The sequence below is a fragment of the Alosa alosa genome, chromosome 1 (genome assembly GCF_017589495.1).
Source record: "Alosa alosa isolate M-15738 ecotype Scorff River chromosome 1, AALO_Geno_1.1, whole genome shotgun sequence".
In the NCBI taxonomy this organism is placed as follows: Eukaryota; Metazoa; Chordata; class Actinopteri; order Clupeiformes; family Clupeidae; genus Alosa; species Alosa alosa.
Genome location: NC_063189.1, coordinates 50,649,895 through 50,674,201, shown reverse-complemented (window position 1 = coordinate 50,674,201; position 24,307 = coordinate 50,649,895). Strand labels below are relative to the sequence as shown.

The following is a 24,307-nucleotide window of genomic DNA, read 5'->3' as shown; positions in this document are numbered from 1 at the left end:
ACCCTGTTCGGTTCCACTTGCATGTGAAAAATCTTTCTCACATATGAAAAATATAAAGACAAACCTGCGCTCACGTTTATTAAGGGCAATTCCGCGCAAAACTGTCACATCCATAATGCCAACAATGGTATTTCGTTGCCGTTATGGATATGACAGTTTTGCGTGGACTTGCTCTTAATTGGTGACAGCCTCAATTCTTGCATGAAACTTCACCTCACTGAATATGAGCCAGGCAGACTCCTAGCCTGGGTGTTCCCATGCTGCCTTGCGCGCGATTTGATTCACGCTGCTAAGGCAGCCTGGAGACCATGGAGCAAATTTTCGCCTGAGATAGGGAACCAATCACAGAACAGGGGGGAAAGCAAGGCGATGATGAGCTATGCACAGGCGCATTTGATAGACATCCGTGGCACCCAATAAACGGATCTGGGCATTTTTTTCAAATACGAGAAAATGAACGTTTGGTTCCCAGACCACGTCTCATTGAGAAGTGGTGGCGCTAGCCAGGCTAGCAGACTCCAAGGCCATCACCAAATCTAATCTCTGGTAGGCCTAATGTTCAATTTCGCCAATGACATGTCAACGAAAATTGAGTGTTGTGTTGTTAACTATGATGTTAACACTGGAAAAATAGGGGGTGGTGTTTAGCCTACATGGGAAGCCTAAGGCCTATACTTCTGTCATTCCACTTAACATTTCAAGTTACTTGCACATTACTTTTAAAACGAGTAGAAAATGTATTTAAAAATCCTCTGTTGAATGAAAGTAATAGGGACAGGGACCAATTTTAGTGCTCAAAGGTTAAATCAGAAATATAGCCTATGGAATTTGAAATTAGAAAAAAAACGCCCATTTTCTACGATGGAATTGCTCATGGGGGGTGTCATGTGAAAGAGGGGAGACCCTATCCATATGTGGTGGAATTTCTCACGCCAAATGAGTTTTGAGCGTGGGGACCAATTTTAGTGCAGAAAACCTTAATAATCTGACCCCCCCCTCCTCCCCAAGTGCAATATATGCTGATTTATTTAATAGTCAAGTCAAGTCAACTTTATTTATATAGCACATTTCATACACAGAGGCCATTCAATGTGCTTTACATAAACAAAAGCAAACAGGAATAGCCGATAAAAGCATAGAAGGGCAATAATAGAATATAGAATAAGGTCAAAGAATAGTTTAAAAAGTAAAGAATAATAATTTAGAAATTATAATAGAACGTCCACAATTGAACGGCAGAGCCTACATACAAGCGGAGTTGAATGAAGTTAACTGATGACAACATTAAAAAGAACCAAACGTTTAGCGGTCATGAAATAATACCATACATGATAAGATGTCAACAAGCAGGGAGATAATGAAGATCAGTAGTTCTACTCAAACTACTTGTGCACATAGGCTATGGAAGATTGGTCAAATCTAGCAAGTAGGAAAGATGAATGATGTGAATGTGAAAGTAAGACATTCGAAAGGCCAACGAAAGTTAAGGTTGCTTTTGATACAGTACAAAGACACAAAACTGGTGCTCTAAATAGCGATTCTGTTGTCTTTGAAAGGTTCTCTTATTGATGCATTTAACTACAATTTGGATTAACACCTGCTTTTACAAGGCAGAAGTTTTTAGACACAGAATAGACGTGTGCTTTCACAAGCAGTTTTTGTACATACCGCGCAATGCATAATTAGGCACTCTTTATGCTTCCCCTCCCATTTCTTTACGCTAAACTCCCACTTTCTCCTGGATCCTCCCATGAATGCATGTGCATAACACGAAAAAGCGCAATTTGCCATTTTCAGCTCCCGCGAGACTGAGGCAGTCTACACTTTGACCTCATGCAGCCTAGCCTGTTTGTACATACCTTGCAATGTTTTTACACGCACATTGCGAAACAAATATGCCTGAAGTGGGCACAAAAGCGTTAGTACATCTGGGGCCGTACTCACAAAGAATTTTAAGGCTATAAGTAGCTCCTAACTGGCGAATTTAGGAGCAACTCCTAAAAATAATGGGCGTGTCACTCCTAACTTTAGGACTCCTAATTTGTTTCACTAAAAGTAATTCACAAAGCCTTTTAGACCTAAAAGTATCACCTAAGTCTAGGACGGCTTAAAAGAAGTTGAGAGGACTCCTAACTCACTAAGACCTATTCACAAACAGCTTTTTGTGGCAGTTCACGTTGCGATGTTTTGAAATCCTATGCGGCTACAGGAGCTTCCAATCGCGAGGGAACAATTTTGCATTGTAGGCATAACTAACTGATGCAATAAGGGCACCAACAACAACCAGAACTACTCATTGTCAACATGTAAATTAAATGTAACGTTTCATTGTGAATCAAATTAAAATGTTCTCCTCTTTGTAAACATAGGCATAGGCTATGGTGACAGATTAATTTAATAATGTTACAAAGATACTGCATCAATCCGTATGTTTCATTAGGCTTACTAGACTATTTGTTTTGCCTTACTCTTGATTCATTTAGGCTAGGCCTTTTTATTCAGTTATTCATCATCTTCCGTCCTTGTGTAGCGCATGCATTCTCAGACCTGTCACCTGTCACTCATCATTGTAATGGAGGTGTTTGGAATCATTCCCACGTTACAATCATCAGCCAATCAAGGTGGTCACTTCAGTCAAGCTCGTGCATGAGTAGTGACGTCATCCATAGCAACGAAGACTCACTCTTAGTTTAGGAGTTGTCATTTTTCCTTACTAAGAGTAGGTCTGAAATAACCTGACCCTAGCAAGATGAATGTCGTTTCGCTTAGCTCCGCCTAGCTTCACTCACATCCATCTGGGACCTCTAACATTGAGAGTGATTTCTCCAACCAACTTTATGGTTTAGCCAATCAGGACGCAGGGCGGGAGTTTCATAGATGTGACATAGCGTAGAAGCGACTGTGAGTCTGTTATTAGCGTCCGCGGGTTGGCTTCGATGTGAGTGGTTGAAGTAGCACGTCAATAGATGACGGACAAGTGGCTTATTCAATCATATGCAAGCATTTTTTGATTAGGCCCAGCCTTCTGAAGCAACACTTCAATGGATCGGTTCCAGATGGATGAGTAGAGCTAGGCGGAGCGAAATTCATCTGGCTATTGCCAGGTTAGGTCTGAAAGGCTTTGTGAATAACTTTTAAGAGAAAACTCCTAGCTAAAATCTTTTAGTGTGATTTAGGAGTACTCCTAGTGGTAAGATAAAAGGCTTTGTGAATATGGCCCCTGGCCCTCTGAATCTTATCCTTAAGTTCAGCCTTGTTATGTTTGGGCAGTTGCCAGACAAGATCCGCATTGTTTCATTAAATGTAGATGTTATTTTTATTGGACATAAAAGATCAAGCACAAGTTTATATTGTAACTAATAAGGCATACTATGAATCACAGCTCAGCATAGCACTTTTTTTTCTGCCTCTGCCACCTCCTATAACCAAAGGTATTGGTTATATTACATGTTTAGATAGCAATTGTAACAGGTCTATGCATATGAAACTTACATAATCTGATGACAGGGTAACGACGAGGCAACAAAAGGCTGGAAAGGTTATGCAGATTTGGGGGAAAAAACATTTGTTTGTTTTTAGTTCTACATACAACAATTATTAGCTGATTTTGTCCTTGAATGAAGGAGAAAGGCTCAATGACTGCCTATGTCTGTGCCGAATCATTTCAACAATAGTAAATGCAATACATGTAATACATTTCAGGACTTTTACTTTTTATACTTAAGTACATTTGAAGGCAAGTACTTTTGTACTTCCACTCAAGTGGAAATATAAAAGGAGGACTTTTACTTTTACTGGAGTAACATTTGACCATGTGTATCTCTACTTTCACTCAAGTACAGGATTTGTGTACTTCGTCCACCACTGCATACAGGTTTCAAGACCTGTCATTGTATGGGCTCAGGAAAACCTCTCATAACCATTGTCTATGTGCACAGTTTGATACTCAATTCAAAAACTGCAGCCAAAATTGTAACAGGCAAAATTGTATTGAGACATGATACAGAATATACCACCGTCTTATCTGGGCCTGAACTTGTTTAAAATGGACTGAGGTAACATGGTAAAAGATCCTAATTCTTTTTGGAAATCATGGACTCATCTGGGTTAAAGAGGAGAGGGCCTATCCAAGTATCCAACCTATCCAACTTGTTTTAGTGCTCTAAACCCATCGTCTATGACGGTGTGGAGGAGCATTAGTGCCTACAGCATAGGCATCTTGCACATTTGGTAAAGCACAATCAATTCTGAATGATGTATACAGGTTTTGAGCAACATATACAGCCATCCAGGCAATGTCACCTGTCATCACCCTGTCATCACTAGACCTGTGTGGTAAAAAATGACAGACTCCATTACTAGAGCATCCAAGAATTAGGCTACACAATTGAACTTGACCAACTGTATTACAAGAACGTAAACGATTAGTGGCTTGCAAAGGAGAAAGATGAGGTTCTTGGTGAGTGGTGCCATGACAATACTGCAACAGTTAGTCATTTTGCCTATCAGAGCACAGTGTAAAAATACATTTGCCTCTTGCTTTTGGGACAAACTGATGAGTGAGGCCCAGATATGGGTTTGACAACATCTTCAATGCCATGCAAGAAAAACAGTGCCCTCAATGTCGCAGCCAGTGGAGCAGGAACCCTGACATTTAATGTAAAACCTGGATGTTCCTCATTTCTGTTGCAAGTTTTTAAAACAGGTTTAGAACACTGATTGTTTGTTGGTTTTATTTTCACAGGTTGACAGGCCTCAATGAACAGTGGACAGTGATGGTCTACCTTTAGACTAGCATCAACCAGACATCACCAGACACCAACACTGAAACTTGATTTCTCTTAATTAATATTTTTTTACAGCATGTAAGCATGTACAACAAAAGCTGGATAGTCAGACTAAAATGTTTGAACCCAAGGCCGTTGGCAATGCCAGTGAAGTTAATGAATTAGAATTCCTACATTTTGCCTGTTTTTGTAATTTTGCAATAATCTTTGGCACATCTGTTAAAAGCTTGATATGGACAAATAGGAGTGGTGTATGAAACGGACAGAAAAGGGATCAATCTTAAGACTGATTGTTGATATGGAAACACATGAGAGCCGTTAAGAGGACAATATGGGGGTGATCTGACAGGACGCATTTGTTTCAGTGAAGTTGGCCTTTTTTATGTTGTTTTGTATTGGCATTTGTTGCAGTGAAGTTGGCCTTTTTTATGTTGTTTTGTATTGGCAGTAAACGTTTGGTGTGCTGCTTATGCACCCAGAGCGCCTTGTGTTTTCTGCGCCTGCTACGCCTCGCGTTTTTGCAGAGGCGCCCTGAGAGCCTTGAATTGAAAAAAGTTCAACTCAAAGTGGAAAAGCGCCCAACGTCATTTGCGTTTTTATGAAAACATAGTGCACCTCACGTTTTACATGGCAAAGCGCCCCTTATGCTTTTTTATTAGTTTTTTTCATGACTCCCGCCATTAATAGACAGTCTGTGGAGAAGTTCCTCTGATTCCATAATGAAGCGTACCCACTCCTGACACAACTCCTCTATGGCAGGCCCAGTACCACCATACTCTGGAGGCAAGATGGAAGGGGGAAAGACATCACATAGGTTCTGCATGAATGAGCTCCCATGCATGTGAATCTATGGGAGAGAGAAGGATGAGGGTGAGAAGCAATAGAGTAATCTTTGATTAGGCTATCATGATTTAGTATCCATTTCAAGGTATCAGTGTGACACTTTAAAATAAAGTTAATAGTAGTGAAATTATATGAGTCTTTACCCGTGCTTTGATTTTTTTCTGGAAGGAATGGTCTGATCATTGCGAACACTGGACGGAATAAGACAGGTTCATTTACTAAATGGATTCCACGCACTTTCAAAGGGAATGAGTCCTAGGGAGGAAAATGAGAGATTAACAGCATAACTTAAGTAGAGTGAACCTCCTTTGTTGGCTGTAGTGCATTTAAAATTGCCATAGAATTAAGGAGAGTTGAATGAACATAGCTGATGTTCTTCTGAGTACAGAATTTTCACTTCTAGTTTTAGTTTTAGTCTTAGTTTTAGTTAACTCTAATAACCCTGTCACTGACATCCACAAAAATGCATACCTTCCTTTTTGGATTTGACCAGTGGCGTAGTTGTGTAGTTGTGCTGCCCTCCTTTGTATGCTGATTTGAACATTTCTACTCGGAACACTATGAATTTGAGCACATCCAAACAACATGAAAATGGCCAGTGTTAGCTGGGCTATCCTGAGTTTGTTTATGTGTCTGGATAGCAGAAGCGAAAGAGGCTACAGCACTCGTAAAAAAGAAAGTTCAGTGTAATGTTTGCTGAAATTAAATTAATTAGATTGAAAATGAATCCCAGTCAACTTCAAATTCAGTATAATATATTGCAATTGAACTGATTTGCTCTGATACATAAATTATCCTTACTGAAAATTTTGCTCTGTGCACTCTCACTTTCAGTTATCTCAATTCAGTTTCAGACCGTGAAATTCAATTTCAGTCTACCGAGACAAAAACAGCTCGCTAAGGAAGAGCAATCGAGTGCAGATCAATTGTGATCACAGCATGGGAGGCCTCCGTCTCCGTCCGTGTATGACTAGAGTGTAGCGTGTAGCACTGTAGATCAGGGGCGTCACTAGGATTGAAAGACAGGGGGGGCTTAGCCCCCAGAGTTGTAGGTAATGTGCGCGCTGAAACATTTTCATCACACCTTTTAAAGGGATTCAATGAATTGAAGGATATACTGGTACAATAGCATTAACAGGGACACCATGTCATTAGTTTTCACTCTCGCAATATTGCTGATTAAATTGCTGATTAGGCCTACAACAACAGTCTGCCATGACTGATATTGTATGTTGCCAGTAGCGCCCCCAGAAAATTTTAACATACAATATCAGTCACGGCAGACTGTTGAAAAACACAACGGTGGTTCCTGCTTTGGTTATTAGTCAATATCAAAACTCATTGAGAGAGAACAGATACTCGGATCGCCCCCTATTACCACCAGTCCCGTGTTTCCGTCCTCTTACGTGTATGTGTCACTTACTATTCATTTCTATACAAACCAAGACGGCGGATTCCTAAAGAAACACAAGCACCCACACCATAAGTGTATCTAAATTAGCTATGTACCAAAAATTACATTTTACCGTGACTCGAAGAGCTATAAACAGTCTTGTAAGGCTGCGTGTACAAATCCGCTTGGAGCTCCAGTGGAATTTTGAAGTAGCAACGAGAATTCTCAGTCTAACCGTTCATGTGCCGTTGAAAGGGTGGAAGTAGACGACCCACCAGGCCAAAACTAACCTCTGAGCGCGGTAAACAAAATCGGATATTTCAGGCAGGAAAAGCCCCAGTAAGAAGTCTTTTTAGTCGTGGGTCATGCAAACAGTGACGTGAACAATATAAAAACCAATAGTGACCTCTCTCCAACACCAAACAGGAAGGGGCAAAGTAGGCGACAGCTGTAGCCTATGTTATTTCATTTCTTATAAATTATTAGTCGGCTATTCCACGTGACAGAACAACTTTATATCTGTTAGGAATGTCACACATGAAACAATGCTGCAGAAACACGAAAAAATGACTTTGATATGAGTAGGCTATCATATGAGTACCTGTTGATATGTAGTGCACAATGGAAATAATTTAGTGGGCCTAGCAGTCTTGTAAATAGTGACCCTGCATGATCCCTAGTTGTTGCAAAATCATAGTCTGTGACTAGTCTGTGACTCAACAACTCTATCACTTGTCTTTATGGCCACCTTACACCAAACAACTTTGACAAGATTTGGGAAAGATTCTTGAAAGATTGGAGTCTTTTGAGTAAAGCTTGAATGGGGGGCATTAGTTAAAAGACTAAATCTTGTCAAATCTTGTCAAAGTTGTTTGGTGTAAGGTGGCCATAAGATGTGAGAGGGTCTGAGACTAGTTTTTCAAAAATCTTTTCCAAATCTTTGCAAAGTCTTTCAGTGTAAGGAGGGCATCAATCTACAGTGGACTTATGGCCACCTTACACCAAACAACTTTGACAAGATTTGGGAAAAAGTTTTGAAAGATTGTAGTCTAATGCCCCCCATTCAAGCTTTACTCAAAAGACTCCAATCTTTCAAGAATCTTTCCCAAATCTTGTCAAAGTTGTTTGGTGTAAGGAGGCCATTAGTTGACTAAATGTTTCTCCAGAATTTCCGATCATTGGAAGTATCCATCAGTCTGTTATGGAATGGTATTAAGGTTTGAATATGCCATACAGACACAGGTTTAACAGTTGTAATACAAAACATGTATTTTATTTTATTCTTAATAGAGAGCCGAAGTCACACCCCTTCCGTTAGCCACTATGGGACCTATCTTTCAAAAAATTATGAACGGTAGTCAATGGGGAAAGATAAATTATGTTCTGGTCCCGATCGACTTGTGCCTCAAATTTTCATGTAGACATTTGCAGTTTTTTTCAACCGAGTTAGTTTGATATTTGATATTCGGATAATCGACAGATATTCTTTTTTTTTTAATGCGGCCGGTTTCACCCCGTGTTTGCAGACACGTAAACACTGTAAACAGATGACCTGTCTACTTGCTCCCAGCCGACCTACTTAGGGACCGTCTATAAAGTACCTTCTGAATTACCTTCATAGTCTTTTTTGTCAATAGCTTTGACATCATGTGACCTAGAGACTCCAAACCAATGCCGAATAGTTATCTTATATGGGACTAATAACACACACCTCTTCTTATAGTCACTGTATGCACACTGTATTTTACATTCATATTTTAAAGAAAATACATTATTTCCCATAAGAAACGGTCTCCTTTTTTTCAATACCTCACAAGCCATGTGACCTAGTGACTCTAAACCAATGCAGAATAGTTATCCTATATGGGACTAATCTGACACACCTCAAATTAATATGATTTTTGCACATACTATTTTATATTAATTTCTTAAAGAAAACCAAATTGTTTCCTATGGAAGCTGCTTTGTGCTCAATACCTTCAATATACTGGGTCCTAGACAACATAGATCAATACAGAACTGTTCTGCTATGGGGTACTTATCAGACACACCTCAATATGAAAAAATATTGGGTAAGGCTATTTGCACCCCTGGTATAATGCTATTCATGTTACGTGGTATGTATGCTATTCATACCCTGGTGCAATTAGACGTGAATTCTATTCGTACCCCGGTGCACACAGCAATGTGTCCTATTAGTACCCCGTCTGGTACAAATATCAATGTATGCTATTTGTACCCCGGTGCACACAGCAATTTGTTCTAGTAATACCCCGTCTGGTACAAATATCAGTGTATGCTATTTGCACCCCTGTGATTTATTCTGGCATATTGATCACACAATGTAATAATAAAAAAATAAAAAAACAAGCAACATGTTTTTTTGTTGTTACGTAACAGAGTGTGAATAGCTCAGCTGTGTAGGCCTAATAGACAGTCTGAATAAGGTGTGCTGTTTGCATCAATGTATAGTTAGAAGTGAATGCTGTTCGTACCCTGGTGTATATAGTACTGTATGCTATTTACACCCTGGTGCATGAACTAGCTAATTGTTGCAATCAAAACTTCCATTTGAGAACCGATTTCTTGTTCAAATTGCGCGCCTTCTCTCCAGAGACGTTGGTACACATGCACACTCACTCTACCAAAACACATCACACGGGAATCGAACCCAGGTCTCCCGCATGCTAGCCCATGTCTGTGACCACTGCACTATCCTCTTCCACAAGTAGATAGTGTTTGCGGGTAAACTTATAGTTTATAGGCCTTATATTCATTTGAGGTGTGTCTGCTTAGTCCCATAAAGGATATTCTGCATTGGTTTGGTGTCCCTACGTCACTTCCCTTGGGGGGGGGGTAGCCTCATGCTAACGTCGGCGCACATTGCCCGCCACTCAGTCCAGTGCGACAGTACCGCCAACTCAAGTGGGGTGCACGCCGCAGGAGCTCACTCAACGGGGAGACACGCTGCTAGCAATCCAGTACGGGCGTGCTAGCAGCCACGTGGCCGTCCCCGCTCGTCACCAGCTCCCTCTCAGCAGCCGCCCTCAGGCTGCACTTTCCGCGGCGTGTCACCGCGGCACTCCTCCCTCCCTCCTGGGCGGGGCCCTAGGTGGCCTTTTCAACCCGTCGACACTGTACCAAGCACCGGGTTCGGGGGGGTCAGATGAAGCTGCACCAACGCCACTCCGCTCCGTCGTTTCACCAACCAGGACAGACAGGCACCGACTCCGCAGCAACCGGACCGTGCTGAGCTCTCCCGCTGCAGCTACCGTCTTCGGCGTCCCTCCTTGTGTTGCCTCCTCGCAGAGCCGTCCTGCTCTGCTCCCGGCCCGTTCCACTCCCTTGCGGCCTCAGCGAAAAGGCACGACCCCCGAGATGGCCATGCTATCGAACTCCACACCACAAACTTTTTTCAAAAGGCGCCGGCCAACAGGCCAACTAGAACGGGCGCCCACACAGCACGGTGCCTCTCACACGCACCCAAACGTTTTAAAGTTCAGAGGGCCTTTCCGTCGAAGCTGCCCCACCTTCGTGAGTTCGCTGCCCCCAGCGGCTCCGCCAACCGTCCGTCGTCCAGGAACTTCTTCCTCGCCGCTCTCCCTCGGCTCTGCTCACGCGTCGCGGCTCGCAGCGGAGTCAGCGCCCAGGCCAGCGTCGTCTTCTCCCCGACCGCTTCTTCAAGCCCCTCTTCCGGCAAGATCTCCTCCCATGGCAGCAGGCAGGTCCAGGCGACAGCTCCTCTCCTCCGGCGGCAGTAACGATAGAAGGCCTCAAGCTCTTTAGCAGCCCTGACAAGGGCTCTCTCCCGATCCTCTTGCGTAGGCCTCCACCCAGTGGTGAAGTCTCCCGCTCTCAGCTTCTCTCGCTGAGCGGAGGCCATGTTCGAAAGTCGCTTTTGACACCAATGTAACGATTTGATAGCGACACACACAGTTGTCCAATCAAAAGGTTTATTAGCTGAGAACAAGAGCAGGGACACAGACACAGAACACAATACACACGGGGCAGGTCAAGTACACACACACGCTACACATACAGGGGAGGACGCAGCCCCACACACAAAAAGGATCACACACGAGGGAGAACTAAGAGGGACACATGTTACAATAAAGACGCTAACTTTACACTTATAACTTAGAAATACAGAAATAGGAGAAATACAGACATAAACCCCAATTGTTCGCTCCCGCATCCCAGCATGCCCTGCGTGGGAGAACGCTATGCAATGTCTTGTGCGCCGACGTTACAATATATTATGGGTCATCCTAAAGTTAGGAACGTTTATTTAGGATTTTGGTGACTTAAGACATTTCTGTTATACAGCTTTACTATCTGAAGTTAGGAAAAAACTGACTTTGGAGTGGCTGTTCTGTAATGACTTTCTAAACTAGTTACCATAGTTACCAAACAGATAAGGATTTGCGAGTTTCTCCATACGATACAGCGGCCACTGCCGCATCGTCTACCCACTCCGTAGGGGTGAATAGCCTTGGGTAGCGAAGTACAATATTGCAATCTGACCTCCTGATGGCATTTGTCGTTTTCCTCCCAAGTTAGCCTCTCTATCCTCTTCTGCCGTGTTATCCCAATGAAGCTAACTAGACGTAGCTAGCCGACCGGAAGTTTAAAGACGACGTGGAATTTAAAAAAATGGGTGAGGCTGAATAAGGTGTTTAACCTGTTGAGGAGTGAATTCTTTAAGACAATGCCGTTCCCCAGAGAGTGAATTATTTTCCTGGCTCCTTCTAGAATTCTATGCGAACATTCTATAGTTCCAGTGTTCTTTAATGCCAGAAAAGTCCCTGTGGGTAATTGTTGCGTCATGTTATAGAACCTTTTTCGAAAACGTTCTAATCACATATTTGTGATCGTACTCCCAGGGGCCCAGCTGCATCTGATTACATATTTGTGACCGTACTCCTCAACAGGTTAATTACGTTGGTGACAAACATCGTTCGAGACGAGAGATGTAGTCCACTGAGCCGATTCGCACAAAACCAACATAACTTTTTAAGTCTATCGAACAACAGTACTTTCTTGAGGTGAAAAATTATCTTTTAAATTCACACACATCATATGTGAAATTTGTGGCACAATACAAATGGGAACAAAAAATAATTGTTATCTCTCCATTAACTCCCGTTCATATTTTTTTTGAAAGATAGGTCCCATGGATCGGAAGTAAAAGGGCGTGACTTCGGCTCTCTATGTCAAAAACACTGACCGTGGCTTTTCACAAAACAATCTCACATAAAATAGGCCTTCTCTCCCTGAATAATATACATGCTCCCTGAAAAAAATATGCATTCTCCCTGAATGATATACAATGATTTGATATTCTTTCAAGATGAAGTACAATATTATTGAAGTTAGGGCTGTCGATCTATTTAAAAAAAAAATCTAATAGTTACATACTCTGTGATTAATTAATCTAAATTAATCTCATGCATCCATTTTTGCTATGAACATCTAAAAAACAAGTATGGCAGATGAGTGAATCAATGAAGAGCCAAACCAACATAGACTGAAGTGTAACGTCTCACTCTTTTATTATAATTTCCCCTTTGGCTCAGGCATCAGCATATGCCTGGTGTCAGATTTTTAGCATGATAAATACAAATGACTGAAGTTACCACTCACTGTCAATGACATGTGCAGAGTAGGCTACCCTAACACCAAGGTAATGTGTGGAATACCCCCTATGATTTATCATTTTTTGGCCATTTTGTGGCAGATTTTAATTCACATAATTACTAGGCTGTTGCCTTTTCTATACAGTAGGTGGCAGTTCAGGATAAGAAATAGATAAGTTCAAAACAGTAAATAGTAGGAAAACGAGACAAGCAGCATAGCCTACAAGTGCGAACGGAAACATAGTTTGTGAAGTTATTGGAATGGAAATAAATGTAACCACCTTCCACATACTTTTGAAGACATTTTGTTTCAAGTGTGCAACACATGTAGTCAATTCAGTTTGTCGGTTAGTTAGGATAGGCTCAGCAAAACGTTAGCAAAGTTAACTTTGACAAGGCTGGCGGCTAGCATTATTATCATCATGTAGGCCTACCCCCGGATTGTTTTGCATTGAGGTGCTACTTGACTGCTACGGTAGGCAACGGAAATTCTTTACTGCTGAAATAGTAGATTGATGCTCCTGTCAACAGTATTGGTCTGGGCGTTCTTTTTAAAACGTAGGCTAAATGTTTCATTCAAAGCAGTGCTTTCTCGTCTGCATGCTTCAGTCACGATAGCCAGACTGCACTGGGTCAAATGTCACTATGAAAAGCGATTAATCAGCGTTATTTTTTTTTGACAGCCCTAAAAATAACCTTAGCGTGTATGCTTACCTTTGCATGTATTTCTGGATGAGTCATCTGTAAATGTCTCTTCAAGTTGGTGGTGATTTTTTGCTCTACACCGTTTACAGGCGGTCATCCTTGTTGTGATATGTGAAATGTGACCAGTGGGGTATTCCACAAAGCCGGTTTTATCACAAAACCTATAGAGCTAAATTTGTCTCAATAATATTTGTATATGCGCAGAGGGGGATCCACAAATATTTCTTGATTTGCATGTGTGTTTTGATATCTACAAATAAAAAGATAATATTTGTAACTCGTATATTGACTTTTTACAAATATGATGTGCATTTGTAAATAAAATGCCATCTGTTAAACCTAAAATTTCATTTGTGAAATGTGATACTGCATTTGTGGATCACCAGCACACGCATTCTTCGCTTTCCAAAGTTACGTGTTTTTGAGACGTTCTTCGCATGAAAGTCACACAAATCCACACGTAAAAAAATCATATTTGTAACTTGTAAATTGGTTTTCACAATTGTAAATGTGTATTTGTAAATGAAATGGCATTTGTAAAACTGAAAATTGCCTTTGTGAAATCTAATTTTGCAGTTGTGCATCACCAGCACACACAGTTTTTGTTTTCACATCTGTGGATCAGCACACGTATTTTTGAGACAAACTTTGCGGCAGAGAAGCCACCCAGATCCACAAGTAGCCTGCTGACACTTTCTAATCCAGGGTAGATGGCAGTGTTGTTCTATGGGACTCATAACACACAGAGCTAGCGAACCTAGTTCTTAAATCTAACAAGTTATGCCTTTTACAACAAGCTTTTTGATGGAAAAGTGGTGTTTAATTTCCATAATCTTTGTTTAGTGAACCCATTTTACTTGTGGATTTGTGCGACTTTCATGCGAAGAACATCTCAAAAACATGTAACTTTGGAAAGGGAAGAATGTGTGTGCTGGTGATCCACAAATGCAGAATCACATTTCACAAATGAAATTTTAGGTTTTACAAATAGCATTTTATTTACAAATGCACATCTATATTTGTAAAAATCAATATACGAGTTACAAATATGATTTTTTTTATTTGTAGATATCAAAACACACATGCAAATCAATAAATATTTGTGGATCCCCCTCTGCGCATATACAAATATTATTGAGAGAAATTTAGCTCTATAAAAACCGGGTAAGTTAACCCAGGGTTTGCGGTAACCCTAGGTTTTCCGTTCCAAAATGAACACGGTATCTAAGTTACTATAGAAACATATGCTCTGAATCAAGCCTGGTCAGAGCAGGTTTTGCACAGGTCAAGTTTTTGGAAGATAACCCGGTTTTGCTCAGAATAGGCTATTTAAACCCGCGTTCACCGCAGCTTTCAAATGTTTGCAATGGCATGCCCTTTTGATGTAATAAATGAATGATGAAATAATTTGTGCAATCCACCGAGAGAGATTGATAAGACTGCTGGACATCTTGTCTTATCCTGATGACTTTTTGCTGGAGCAATATTGTTTTCGCATGAATCTTTAATATATTTAAATAGCCTTCTCCAGCCCTACATTGCCAATGTTACCAATCGTGGACCTGGCCTCATATTTGGGGCCCATTAGAGTAGGCTACATCTTTGTAGAATAAGGTTATGTGATAGGAACATTAAGAAAGCTATTAATGGATTCATAGTTCAAATATTTTGGATCGTGCTTTTGTCATGAAATTTCGTCACGTCTTTATAGGTGGACGCGCACAACCCTGTGTTAACCAACCCTGTGTTGATTGAACTAATTCATAACCGGTAGGCCTACGGTGGAACCGACAGCTCTGGTTTAGTCAGCGCAGGGTCAATCAACCTAGAGTTCAGCGTTAACTCTGTGTTTGTTAAACCTCCGTTATACCCCACAGATGTCAATTCTTCGTTTTCGTCCTAGACCTAGCTCTGACATTTCTGTGGTGCACTGCAAAACGTTAGCGTGTTGCTAACTAGCGAAGTCAACTGAATCAGCCAAAGCTGTGTAACTAAGACTGTGCATATAATGTAAACAACCTAACTGTTGTGAAAACGTCCTCGAAACTGTCCAAAGTTCTGCAAACTCGTCTTTGTTCTCCTCCTTTGTAACTGCTGCTGCATTTGTTTAGCTGCTGCGCCTGCATTTTTCACGGCTTTTTAAAATGGCTCTGCTGCTTCTGCATAGATCAACCTTCCCTCAATGATTCGCTCTGATTGAATTTCTTTCCAACTTGTCCCACAAAAAGAGTTGTTTTGATTGGATCTCTTCTCCATTCGTCACTCCCTAACATTTTCGTCTCATTTTTATTCGTTGACTAAAGTGTCAGTTATATTTCGTCATAGTCTTCGTAATCATATCTGACTTTTTATTTAGTTTTTATTTAATTTTCGTCCATAAAAAGGTTAGTTGACAAATATTTTTCATCATAGTCTTCGTCAATGTAATTAACACTGCCCTCCACCCCTCATGAATGCCTCTGTATCTTCCCGTCTGGGTTACACAAGGATGGCAATATCCTGACCCGTCATAAATGGTCTTGAAGTGGTGGTAAGAACCCATAGTAATGGAATATCCATGTTGTTATAATACGTTTGGTAGATGTAAAATCCAGCTTATACAAAACCAATGAACTAGAAACAATTTTCCGGTGAATCCCATCTGCTGGAAGCTGTTTGCCTTATCAAAAGTTAGGTTGACGCATGAGACTCATCCAGTTAATTGGTTCCATGTTGGTGGAATGAATTGCCCAGTGTTCTCCGTTCTTGTGATACTTTGGGGACTTTAAAGAGGGCTCTAAAGGCATATCTGTTCAACATGCAGTTTATTAATTGTGTTATGGTTTGTATATTATAGTATTTGTTTATTTTATTAGGCTATTGATTGAATTTACATTCTTGTTTATTATTGCTATTCTCCATCACCAACGTAAATTGTTTACTGTTAATTTTAACTGTTGTATTGCTGTTGTATCGGAACGTCACATATTACCAACCGTCCTGTATGTCCAACCTCTTACGTGTATGTCACTTATGACAGATTCCTAAAGAAATGCAAGCACCCGCACCATAAGTGCATCTAAATTAGCTATGTACCAAAAAGTACATTTTACCGTGACTCGAAGAGCTGTAAACAGTGTTGTAAGGCTGCGTGTACAAATCCACTTGGAGCTCCAGTGGAATTTTGAATTGCGACGAGAATTCTCGGGCTAACCGTTGATGTGCAGTGAGAAAGGTTGGGAATAGGCACCCACCAGCCCAGCACTAAACTCTGAGTGTGGTAAACAAAATCGGATATTTCAGGCAGTAAAAGTCCCGGTAAGAACCAATCTAGATTTTGTTCAAATCTACACACCAATGGCTACTAAAACATGCAAGGTTCATTTATCAAATGTTATTTTGAAGTATTAAAAAACATTGTTGTTTTAGAATTTTTGAACGAAATGGTTGGTAATTAGCACGTTTGTGATATGTTGCTTTGGACAAATCCCATAACCATTACCAATTAGAGCCCACCCATGTGTCTGAGTGACCTATGGTTCTCGAGATACCGAAAGGAATTGGGCAAACAAGTTGTCGATCAGGCATCCCAGCTTTGATTGACAATAACTCAAGCCTACAGCAAGCCTTGTATGATGTTCTTGTAACAAGGAGTAGACGGTTTCAGTGACATGCAATTCTACTATAAGAACCCTACAAAACACCCTTCAAAACTCATGCAAACACGTCACAAAGCAAGTTCTTCCATAGGATCCAAAAGGACCTTTTTACCTAAAATGCAACTGACAATAAAAATCTTAATAATAACCCTCTGGAGTTTCTTGTTTGTATTTAGATTGCATGGAAGTGACTGTTATAGAATCAAAGAAGCATTATTTCAAACATGTTTGATATTGTCGTAACAGCAAAACTAGAAAAGGACTGACTCCGACTGACTTAAAACCGCTAAGATTGGCACCTTACACTTAACGATCTAGTTGACAGGAGCGCGCTGCGATTCCAGTACAACTCCCATGATTTCTGTCCGACTTTGGAAATGTAGTCGCCGATTGTGAAAACAGACCAAAATCGTACAATGTAAGGCCGCCATTTGTCATGAAAAAAAAAGGTTGTTGACCAACATATTTAGTCTCCTCTCGTCTGACGAAATGAACACTACAAGGAACGAGCAGGAATCTATAAGTAGTTAGAGTAGAGAGTAATTATCCCTCCTATCTGTGCAAATTAATATAAGCTGGGTTAGTACATATTTATGGGCTATAAAAAGGTTTTTCGTTACCAAGGTGTCACACAAGTAACATTTCATGATGGGTAAAAGCAGAGCCATATAAAGGTAGAGTTGCTACAACTCTATTGACGCTAATGTTCCATTTTTTTCCAACAATGGCAGCTAATGGAAGCCTCAAATAGTTCCCGGAAGTTAACAATTAATAATAGCAGCAGTGCAGTTACAGCAGTATAGACTGTTTCAGACTCAGATTTACATTCACATTCCTTTGCCTCATCCGAATAATAATAATAATAATAGTAATAGTAGGCTATCAATAGCCTAATTATAATAATAAACGATTTATGTATCGACTATGACTTTTCTGCTGCTCAGTCTTTATCAGTTCCTCATCAAATAAATTAAAAGAGGCTAAAGCCCAATAAATGTGCCACACTTAATAGCCGAATATAAGATAACCCGCCTATCCCATTTCAATTAGGCAGCACTACACCACCACAAACAAGCTGTCATTAAGTTTTTGCATTTAGTAGGCCTACAACTTTTATGGCGTGATGTTTCTTGGGCATTTAGCTTCACCATCACGTCAAGTTGTAACGTATGCGCAATGCTCATCTAGGCTATGGACTTAAGTGGCTTAAAGGCAGCAAAAGTGGGATATGCAACTGCTTCCCCAAAACAATTCCTCCGTAACTGTGTATTTAATCGTTTGATATGTGGATAACTTTCAGTGGACTAAACAAAAGGTAAAGATTTTGTTATCACAAGGCTAGCTGGTTCGTTATATGGCGAAGCATATAGCAAACTTTGTTTGCAGTAGTGAGGCTGAGTTTGTGACATTGACATTGTTGGTAACTGTCAGGGAATTTAACCCCAACATATAGATACAAGAACCACGACATGTAGTATGGCTTTGCCCACAAACTCTGGTACCAAGAGGAGAGCCTGCTAATGTAAAGAAGAATTCCTCACATCATCAGAACCTATATAGATTTGAGGGAGCTGCAACACAGCAGGCACTAGCCCAGTGAAGGATCGTGTAATCCCCAGAAACCAGTTTCAAACCAAGCTTGCGCTGATATTGATCAAATGACTGATCAAATTGCTATTTTCTGACAGGATGAGCACAACCATGCAGGTTCTCTGAATCTCAATTCTTTAGCCTAGCATCTTAAGCACACTGCCCCCCCCCCCCCAATACACAGAACATTGTCTCATGAGGAAGCTTCTCCAACACACATATTGCACACTGCCCTCCCCCCACATTCACAGCACACTATCCCATCTCCCCTGTCATCCCACCAACACACACACCAAGACCCCTGACAGTTGGGTTAGCCCCTTGAGCCGTGGATCTGCCCAAGGTTTCTTCCTTGGTAAGGGAGTTTTTCCTTGCCCCTGTTGCTCTTGGGTGCTCCTTGTTGGTGCCCCCCGCCCCAATCCCAATCCTCCCCCACCTTTCTTATGCAGCCCTTGCCACTTAATCTACTAAACCCCTCTTCTACTGCCACTTAATCTACTAACCCCCCCCCCCCCATAAATGCACAAATAGGCTGACACCAGACATAATTTCACTGCATTTCTTACTTCCAGTAACTATATGCATGTGACAATAAACTTCCTTGTATCCTTGTATTAATGGGGCTGTTAAGCTCAACGATCTTGCTTTTTATGAAAGAAGCATGCAACTTTCAGGGTTTGTTCTTGATGACCTAAGCTTTGATTTAAGATCTGGAGGCATTCTCAGTTTGACCTCTGAGGTCAGATAGAGGATATGTTGTGACGCTACAGGTGAATGGGGGGAAAAAAAATAATAATAGATATCACCATGAAACTTTCTCAGTTGATTACTCATGTTGAACAAAAAAAAAATGTATTGAAAGTTTTTTATATTTTAATGTTTAAATATGCACATTTAGGCCTTATCTCGTTAAAAATGTGCTAATTTGCATATATTTTAGAAAATAAAATCAGATTGTCTGATAAAGCGAGGCTCAACATATTTTTTTCATTTTGTTGTCATATGAGATGGGGAAAAAATTACTGAGGTGTTTACGGACATCTACTTCTATTATCCTGTAATTCACCTGTACCACTGTGATATGAAATTTCAAGGCCCGAAATTAGAAATGGGTGTATCTTAGGATCTAAATGTGATAGACATAAAAACTAAATATGTTTTTCCATGTTTCTGGGCATGAGGAACTTATTTATAGCATTGATAGCACTCTAAGAGGTCAACATCATTACATGCAGTGAAGATCACTGGCAAAAGATCCAATGACTGGTCAAATCCAAGTACAAAATGTATCATTTCACCAAACAATTCCATATAAATATGGACATGACAAAAATGTAGCCCTGCTTGAACTTGAGCTCCTATCAAAAAGTCACAACTTGAACTCCTATCACAAATCCCCAATGTAACATTGAACAGGTAAAATATCAGCATTCTAAAATAGTACAGTGAAAGTTGTTGTAGAGGCCTTATCTTTTTGGGGTAAGAAAAAGGCCTACAAAACAGCTTTAGTCACTGCAATCACCATGTGCACATTAATGCTGCCTTTTTGCATTTACAGTGCCCGGTACAACCCTTTTTACAACCACAGTGCACAAGCTCATAGCATGCCTGTGATGCCTCAGGGAGTGTTGTCCAACGTGGCTGCCAGCCTGCATCTGTATCAATCCATCCCCAGTCTGAAGGACTTGGTAACTGTGGGCTAGGAACCAAGGCAAGGTTCCATATTTTTCTGGTGCATTGCTCTTCTGATGTGTTGCCTCAAAGCAGCTTGTGTAGGGGGGATGTTTTCCAGGGATCTTGACCTCTGGATAAAAAGTTGTTTCCTTGCCTCATTGACCTCTAAGCATGCACTTGTTCTGTCATAGAGTGGGAACCCTAGATCTAAGTCAAATGTAAAATTCCATGACTTTTCTCTGACTTTCCCTGACAAAAAACCTGAATTTCCATGATTTACTATATAATGAATAGTACAATATAGCGACCAATGATTTCAGAGTACCCGCATAGAGGTCAAGAATCGTTTTTAGAGCGGGAGATGAGGCATTGAATAAACACAGAGGGCTACTTAAAGAAGCCATACAGCTTACCAGATATACACCAATTCTGCCTGGACATGTATTTGTATTAATGTATTTTGGCAAGTATATTTTAAACTGCTACAACAAAATTCCCTGATATTCCATGACTGTGCTCCAAAAATGATCAAATTCCCTGACTTTCCATGTCTGGAATAGACTTTCTAAAATTCCATAATATTCCAGAAATTCCATGACCATTGGGGAACCCTGTAGATCAGCATACAAAAGCGTTCTAGTTGAGACAAGGAAAGATCGCTCAACTCTTGTGGCATATGCAACATTTTATGGAAAGCCTCTGTAACTTCTGGATATACATGCCATGTATCCCAGGCAGACTTTTTACCACAGCCACAGAATGCAGATGTTGTATCACAGCCATTGACACAATGCCACAGCATTGTGACATGTTGGTCTCTCGTTTGTTTTGAATCTCTGATTGGCCACCTGTTTGCTCGAAGTGTTCATGTCACCCTTCCCCTGCTGTTTTTATCATTATTGCCCCGAATAAATACCCTGCTATATATATATGCAGGATAACAGAAGTAGATGTTTTGCCAGTGATCTTCACTGCACTTAATGATGTTGACCTCTTAGAGTGCTATCAATGCTATAAATACGTTCCTCATGCCCAGAAACATGGAAAAACATATTTAGTTTACATTTCTATCACATTTAGATCCTAAGATACACCCATTTCTAATTTCAGGCCTAGAAATTTCATATCACAGTGGTACAGGTGAATTAGAAGTAGATGTCCATAAACCCTCAGTAATTATTTTCCCCATCTCATATGACTACAAAATGAAAAAAATATTTTGAGCCTGGCTTTATCAGACAATCTAATTTTGTTTTTTAAAATGTATACACATTAGCACATTTTTATGAGATAAGGCCTAATTTGCATATTTAAACATTAAATATATAAAAAAACTTTCAATACATTTTTTTCTTAGCTTAACATGAGTAATCAACTGAGAAAGTTTCATGGTGATATCTATTATTATCCCCCCCCCCCCCATTCACCTGTTCAGTCATTAACATATTACAGAGGTCAGTGACCTCTATCTGACCTCAGAGGTCAAACTGAGAATGCCTCCAGATCTTAAATCAAAGCTTAGGTCATCAAGAACAAACCCTGAAAGTTTCATGCTTCTTTCATAAAAAGCAAGATCGTCCCTATTTTAAGAGCTTAACAGCCCCACTATATCCTTGTATCCTTGTAATGCTGTATTCACAGCACGGTGAATGACAAACGGTGACAAAATGCTGTTGTTTATGAGTTCATATTATTTGTCAAGGACTATATCACGTTTTATATGTTATTATGATCACTCGCATCACATTACCATGAGGTTACTGTGTAGGTAATGCTACGGTTAACTTAACATGCCCACCATTACACTGGAGAGATGTTAGAAAACGTTTAAACTTTTTTTTTATTCTCCCGAGACGCTAGCTACTTAAGGTAGTTCGCTCATTATCTCAGATCAGTGAAGAACAGAAAACTTTGGGGAGAAAACTCAAACAAGTTAATGTTAGACTAGCTTACAGTTTCTCGTTGCAAAATTAAAATCTCCATGCGCTTTTGTAGGCTACACGCAGTCTCAAAAACACTGTTTACAGCTCTTGAGTCACGTACTAGGTCATTTTTTATAACGATAATTTAGATAGGCCTAGGCTACACTTATAGGGTGGGTGCTATTATGTGTTTTCTAACGAATCTCCCGTCTTGGTTTTGTACAGAAATTAATATTAAGTGACACATACGTAAAAGCGAGAAAAAAAGGTCACCTTCCGATATTTAGCAGGCTACGGTCTGGAATTTAATTTAATATTGTTGTAATGGTAGGATAACTACACAGTTTGCACAATAATTACACTGTGTTATAAATATTGTATATCAATGCATTTATTGTCTGTCAATTACCCAAAATTGTGGCTCTGTCTCTCATTGAACAGTAGCTTATTTAATGCATTCTAATCCATTGTCAATCACTTCCGGGAACTTTTTGAAGTTTACATGAACCACGTGACCTTTAACGAACACCCATTGTCGCAACTCTACCTTTATATGGCTCTGGGTAAAAGCAAAGAGCTCTCCCAAGACCTTTGCAACCTTATTGTTGCAAAACATATCAATGGAACTGGTTACAGATGCATTTCAAAACTGGAGTCATCCAGTAAGCAGTATTTGAGACATTATCTGCAAGTGGAAGGAACATCACTGTATCATCAACCGGCCATGCACAGGTATCCTCGTGAGACCATCCTGATCTTGCAAGCTTTCAAGGTTTCACTCGCAGATCAGTCTGGCAACTTTTCGTGAAAGAGAATTTGGAGCAGTTCACCAAACGAACGTCCAATCAGCGTTGGCTTTGAGGCGGGTTGAGGTGTGACGCAACGAACAACATGACGGCATCCACAGATGAGATGAGCATAGCTATTATATTCTGCAAGATTTATTCAAATTAGAAAGTATTCCTGGGTAAGCTGTGAAGCTATGAGTCTCAGCCATGCAGCTGGGAGGAATGAACGACACAGACATTCTCCACGGCCGATTCCAGTTCATAATGGAGGAATATACTTTCTTCAGAAGTGTAGGGCCTACTGTGAAAACTTGATGGGAATTGTCGTTGATTAGGTTCATGTCACATACAAATGGTAAGTTAAAACATCTTAACGTTAGTTACGTTACCTAACTTAATTGTATGTTAAACGAAGGCATTAGAAGAACACTTTGTTCATCTAATTGGTTGATTTGGTCCGTCGATAACCACCAAAGGTGGTGATAGACAGATGGTTTATCTAATCAGCTAACCAGTATTTCCGCCCCTTCCCAAAAGTTCTTAAATGAAAAGTTCCCAGATGGATATGCGGAGCAAATCCATCTGGCGGAGTCAGGTTAATGCACAGGATCTCCTCGCAAGATTTCTGACCAAGAAGACAGAAGGATAGTCAGAAGAGTAGCCCAAGTGCCAAAGACCACTTGGAAAGACTTGGTGATATTTGGCTGACTTCTGCAGACGCGCAAAAAACACTGCCACTTCCCTTCCCATATTCCACTGATCACACATCAGACATCAGGGGTGCGTTTCCCAAAAGCTACGCTTAATCCAGATTCGAACTCTTGGACAGGGGACTGATAACTGCTGCGTAACGGCCTTAACGCACTGCGCCACAGAATTGACGGCGTGGGTGAATAGGGGATAAATAACAATAGAGTACACAACTGTTTCACCAGCACATTTAAATGACTTGACTTAAACCGTGCATAACTGGAGGTACACCTGTTATCTGAGCAGTCTGTATGTCCTCATTTTGCGAATGCGAGGACGATATGAGCAGGGACGTGCAGAGACCTTTGAAGGGGCAGGGGCTCAAATTTAAAAAAAGGGCACATGGGGAACACAATTTTCAGAAAACGTGTTAACTTTATTTAAAACTTAATTTTGATTACATCCCAATAGAGAATACAGTCTCCTTGGTTCTGAAAATTCAATAGGAGTGCATGTACTGTAGGCCTACTGTAGCCAGGGCACAGACAGATAGGTCTTTTTTTAGTTTTCATTAGGCTATTGTCTACACAGAGATCATAGGCTATAAGGCTACATCTTATTGATTAAATTCAAAGCTAATT

The 24,307-nt window shown here is 40.5% G+C and overlaps 1 protein-coding gene across 1 annotated transcript in view; it reads right to left on the bottom strand.

The window, feature by feature from the left end:
* Nucleotides 1–4,716: 4,716 nt before the first annotated feature.
* Nucleotides 4,717–24,307, bottom strand: part of ttpa (tocopherol (alpha) transfer protein) — a 67,599-nt gene continuing 48,008 nt past the window's right edge. The window contains 3 exon segments of the mRNA XM_048246336.1: nucleotides 4,717–5,634; nucleotides 5,774–5,788; nucleotides 5,790–5,885. Of these exon segments, the coding sequence (XP_048102293.1) occupies nucleotides 5,443–5,634; nucleotides 5,774–5,788; nucleotides 5,790–5,885 (303 nt within the window). The 3' untranslated portion in view covers nucleotides 4,717–5,442.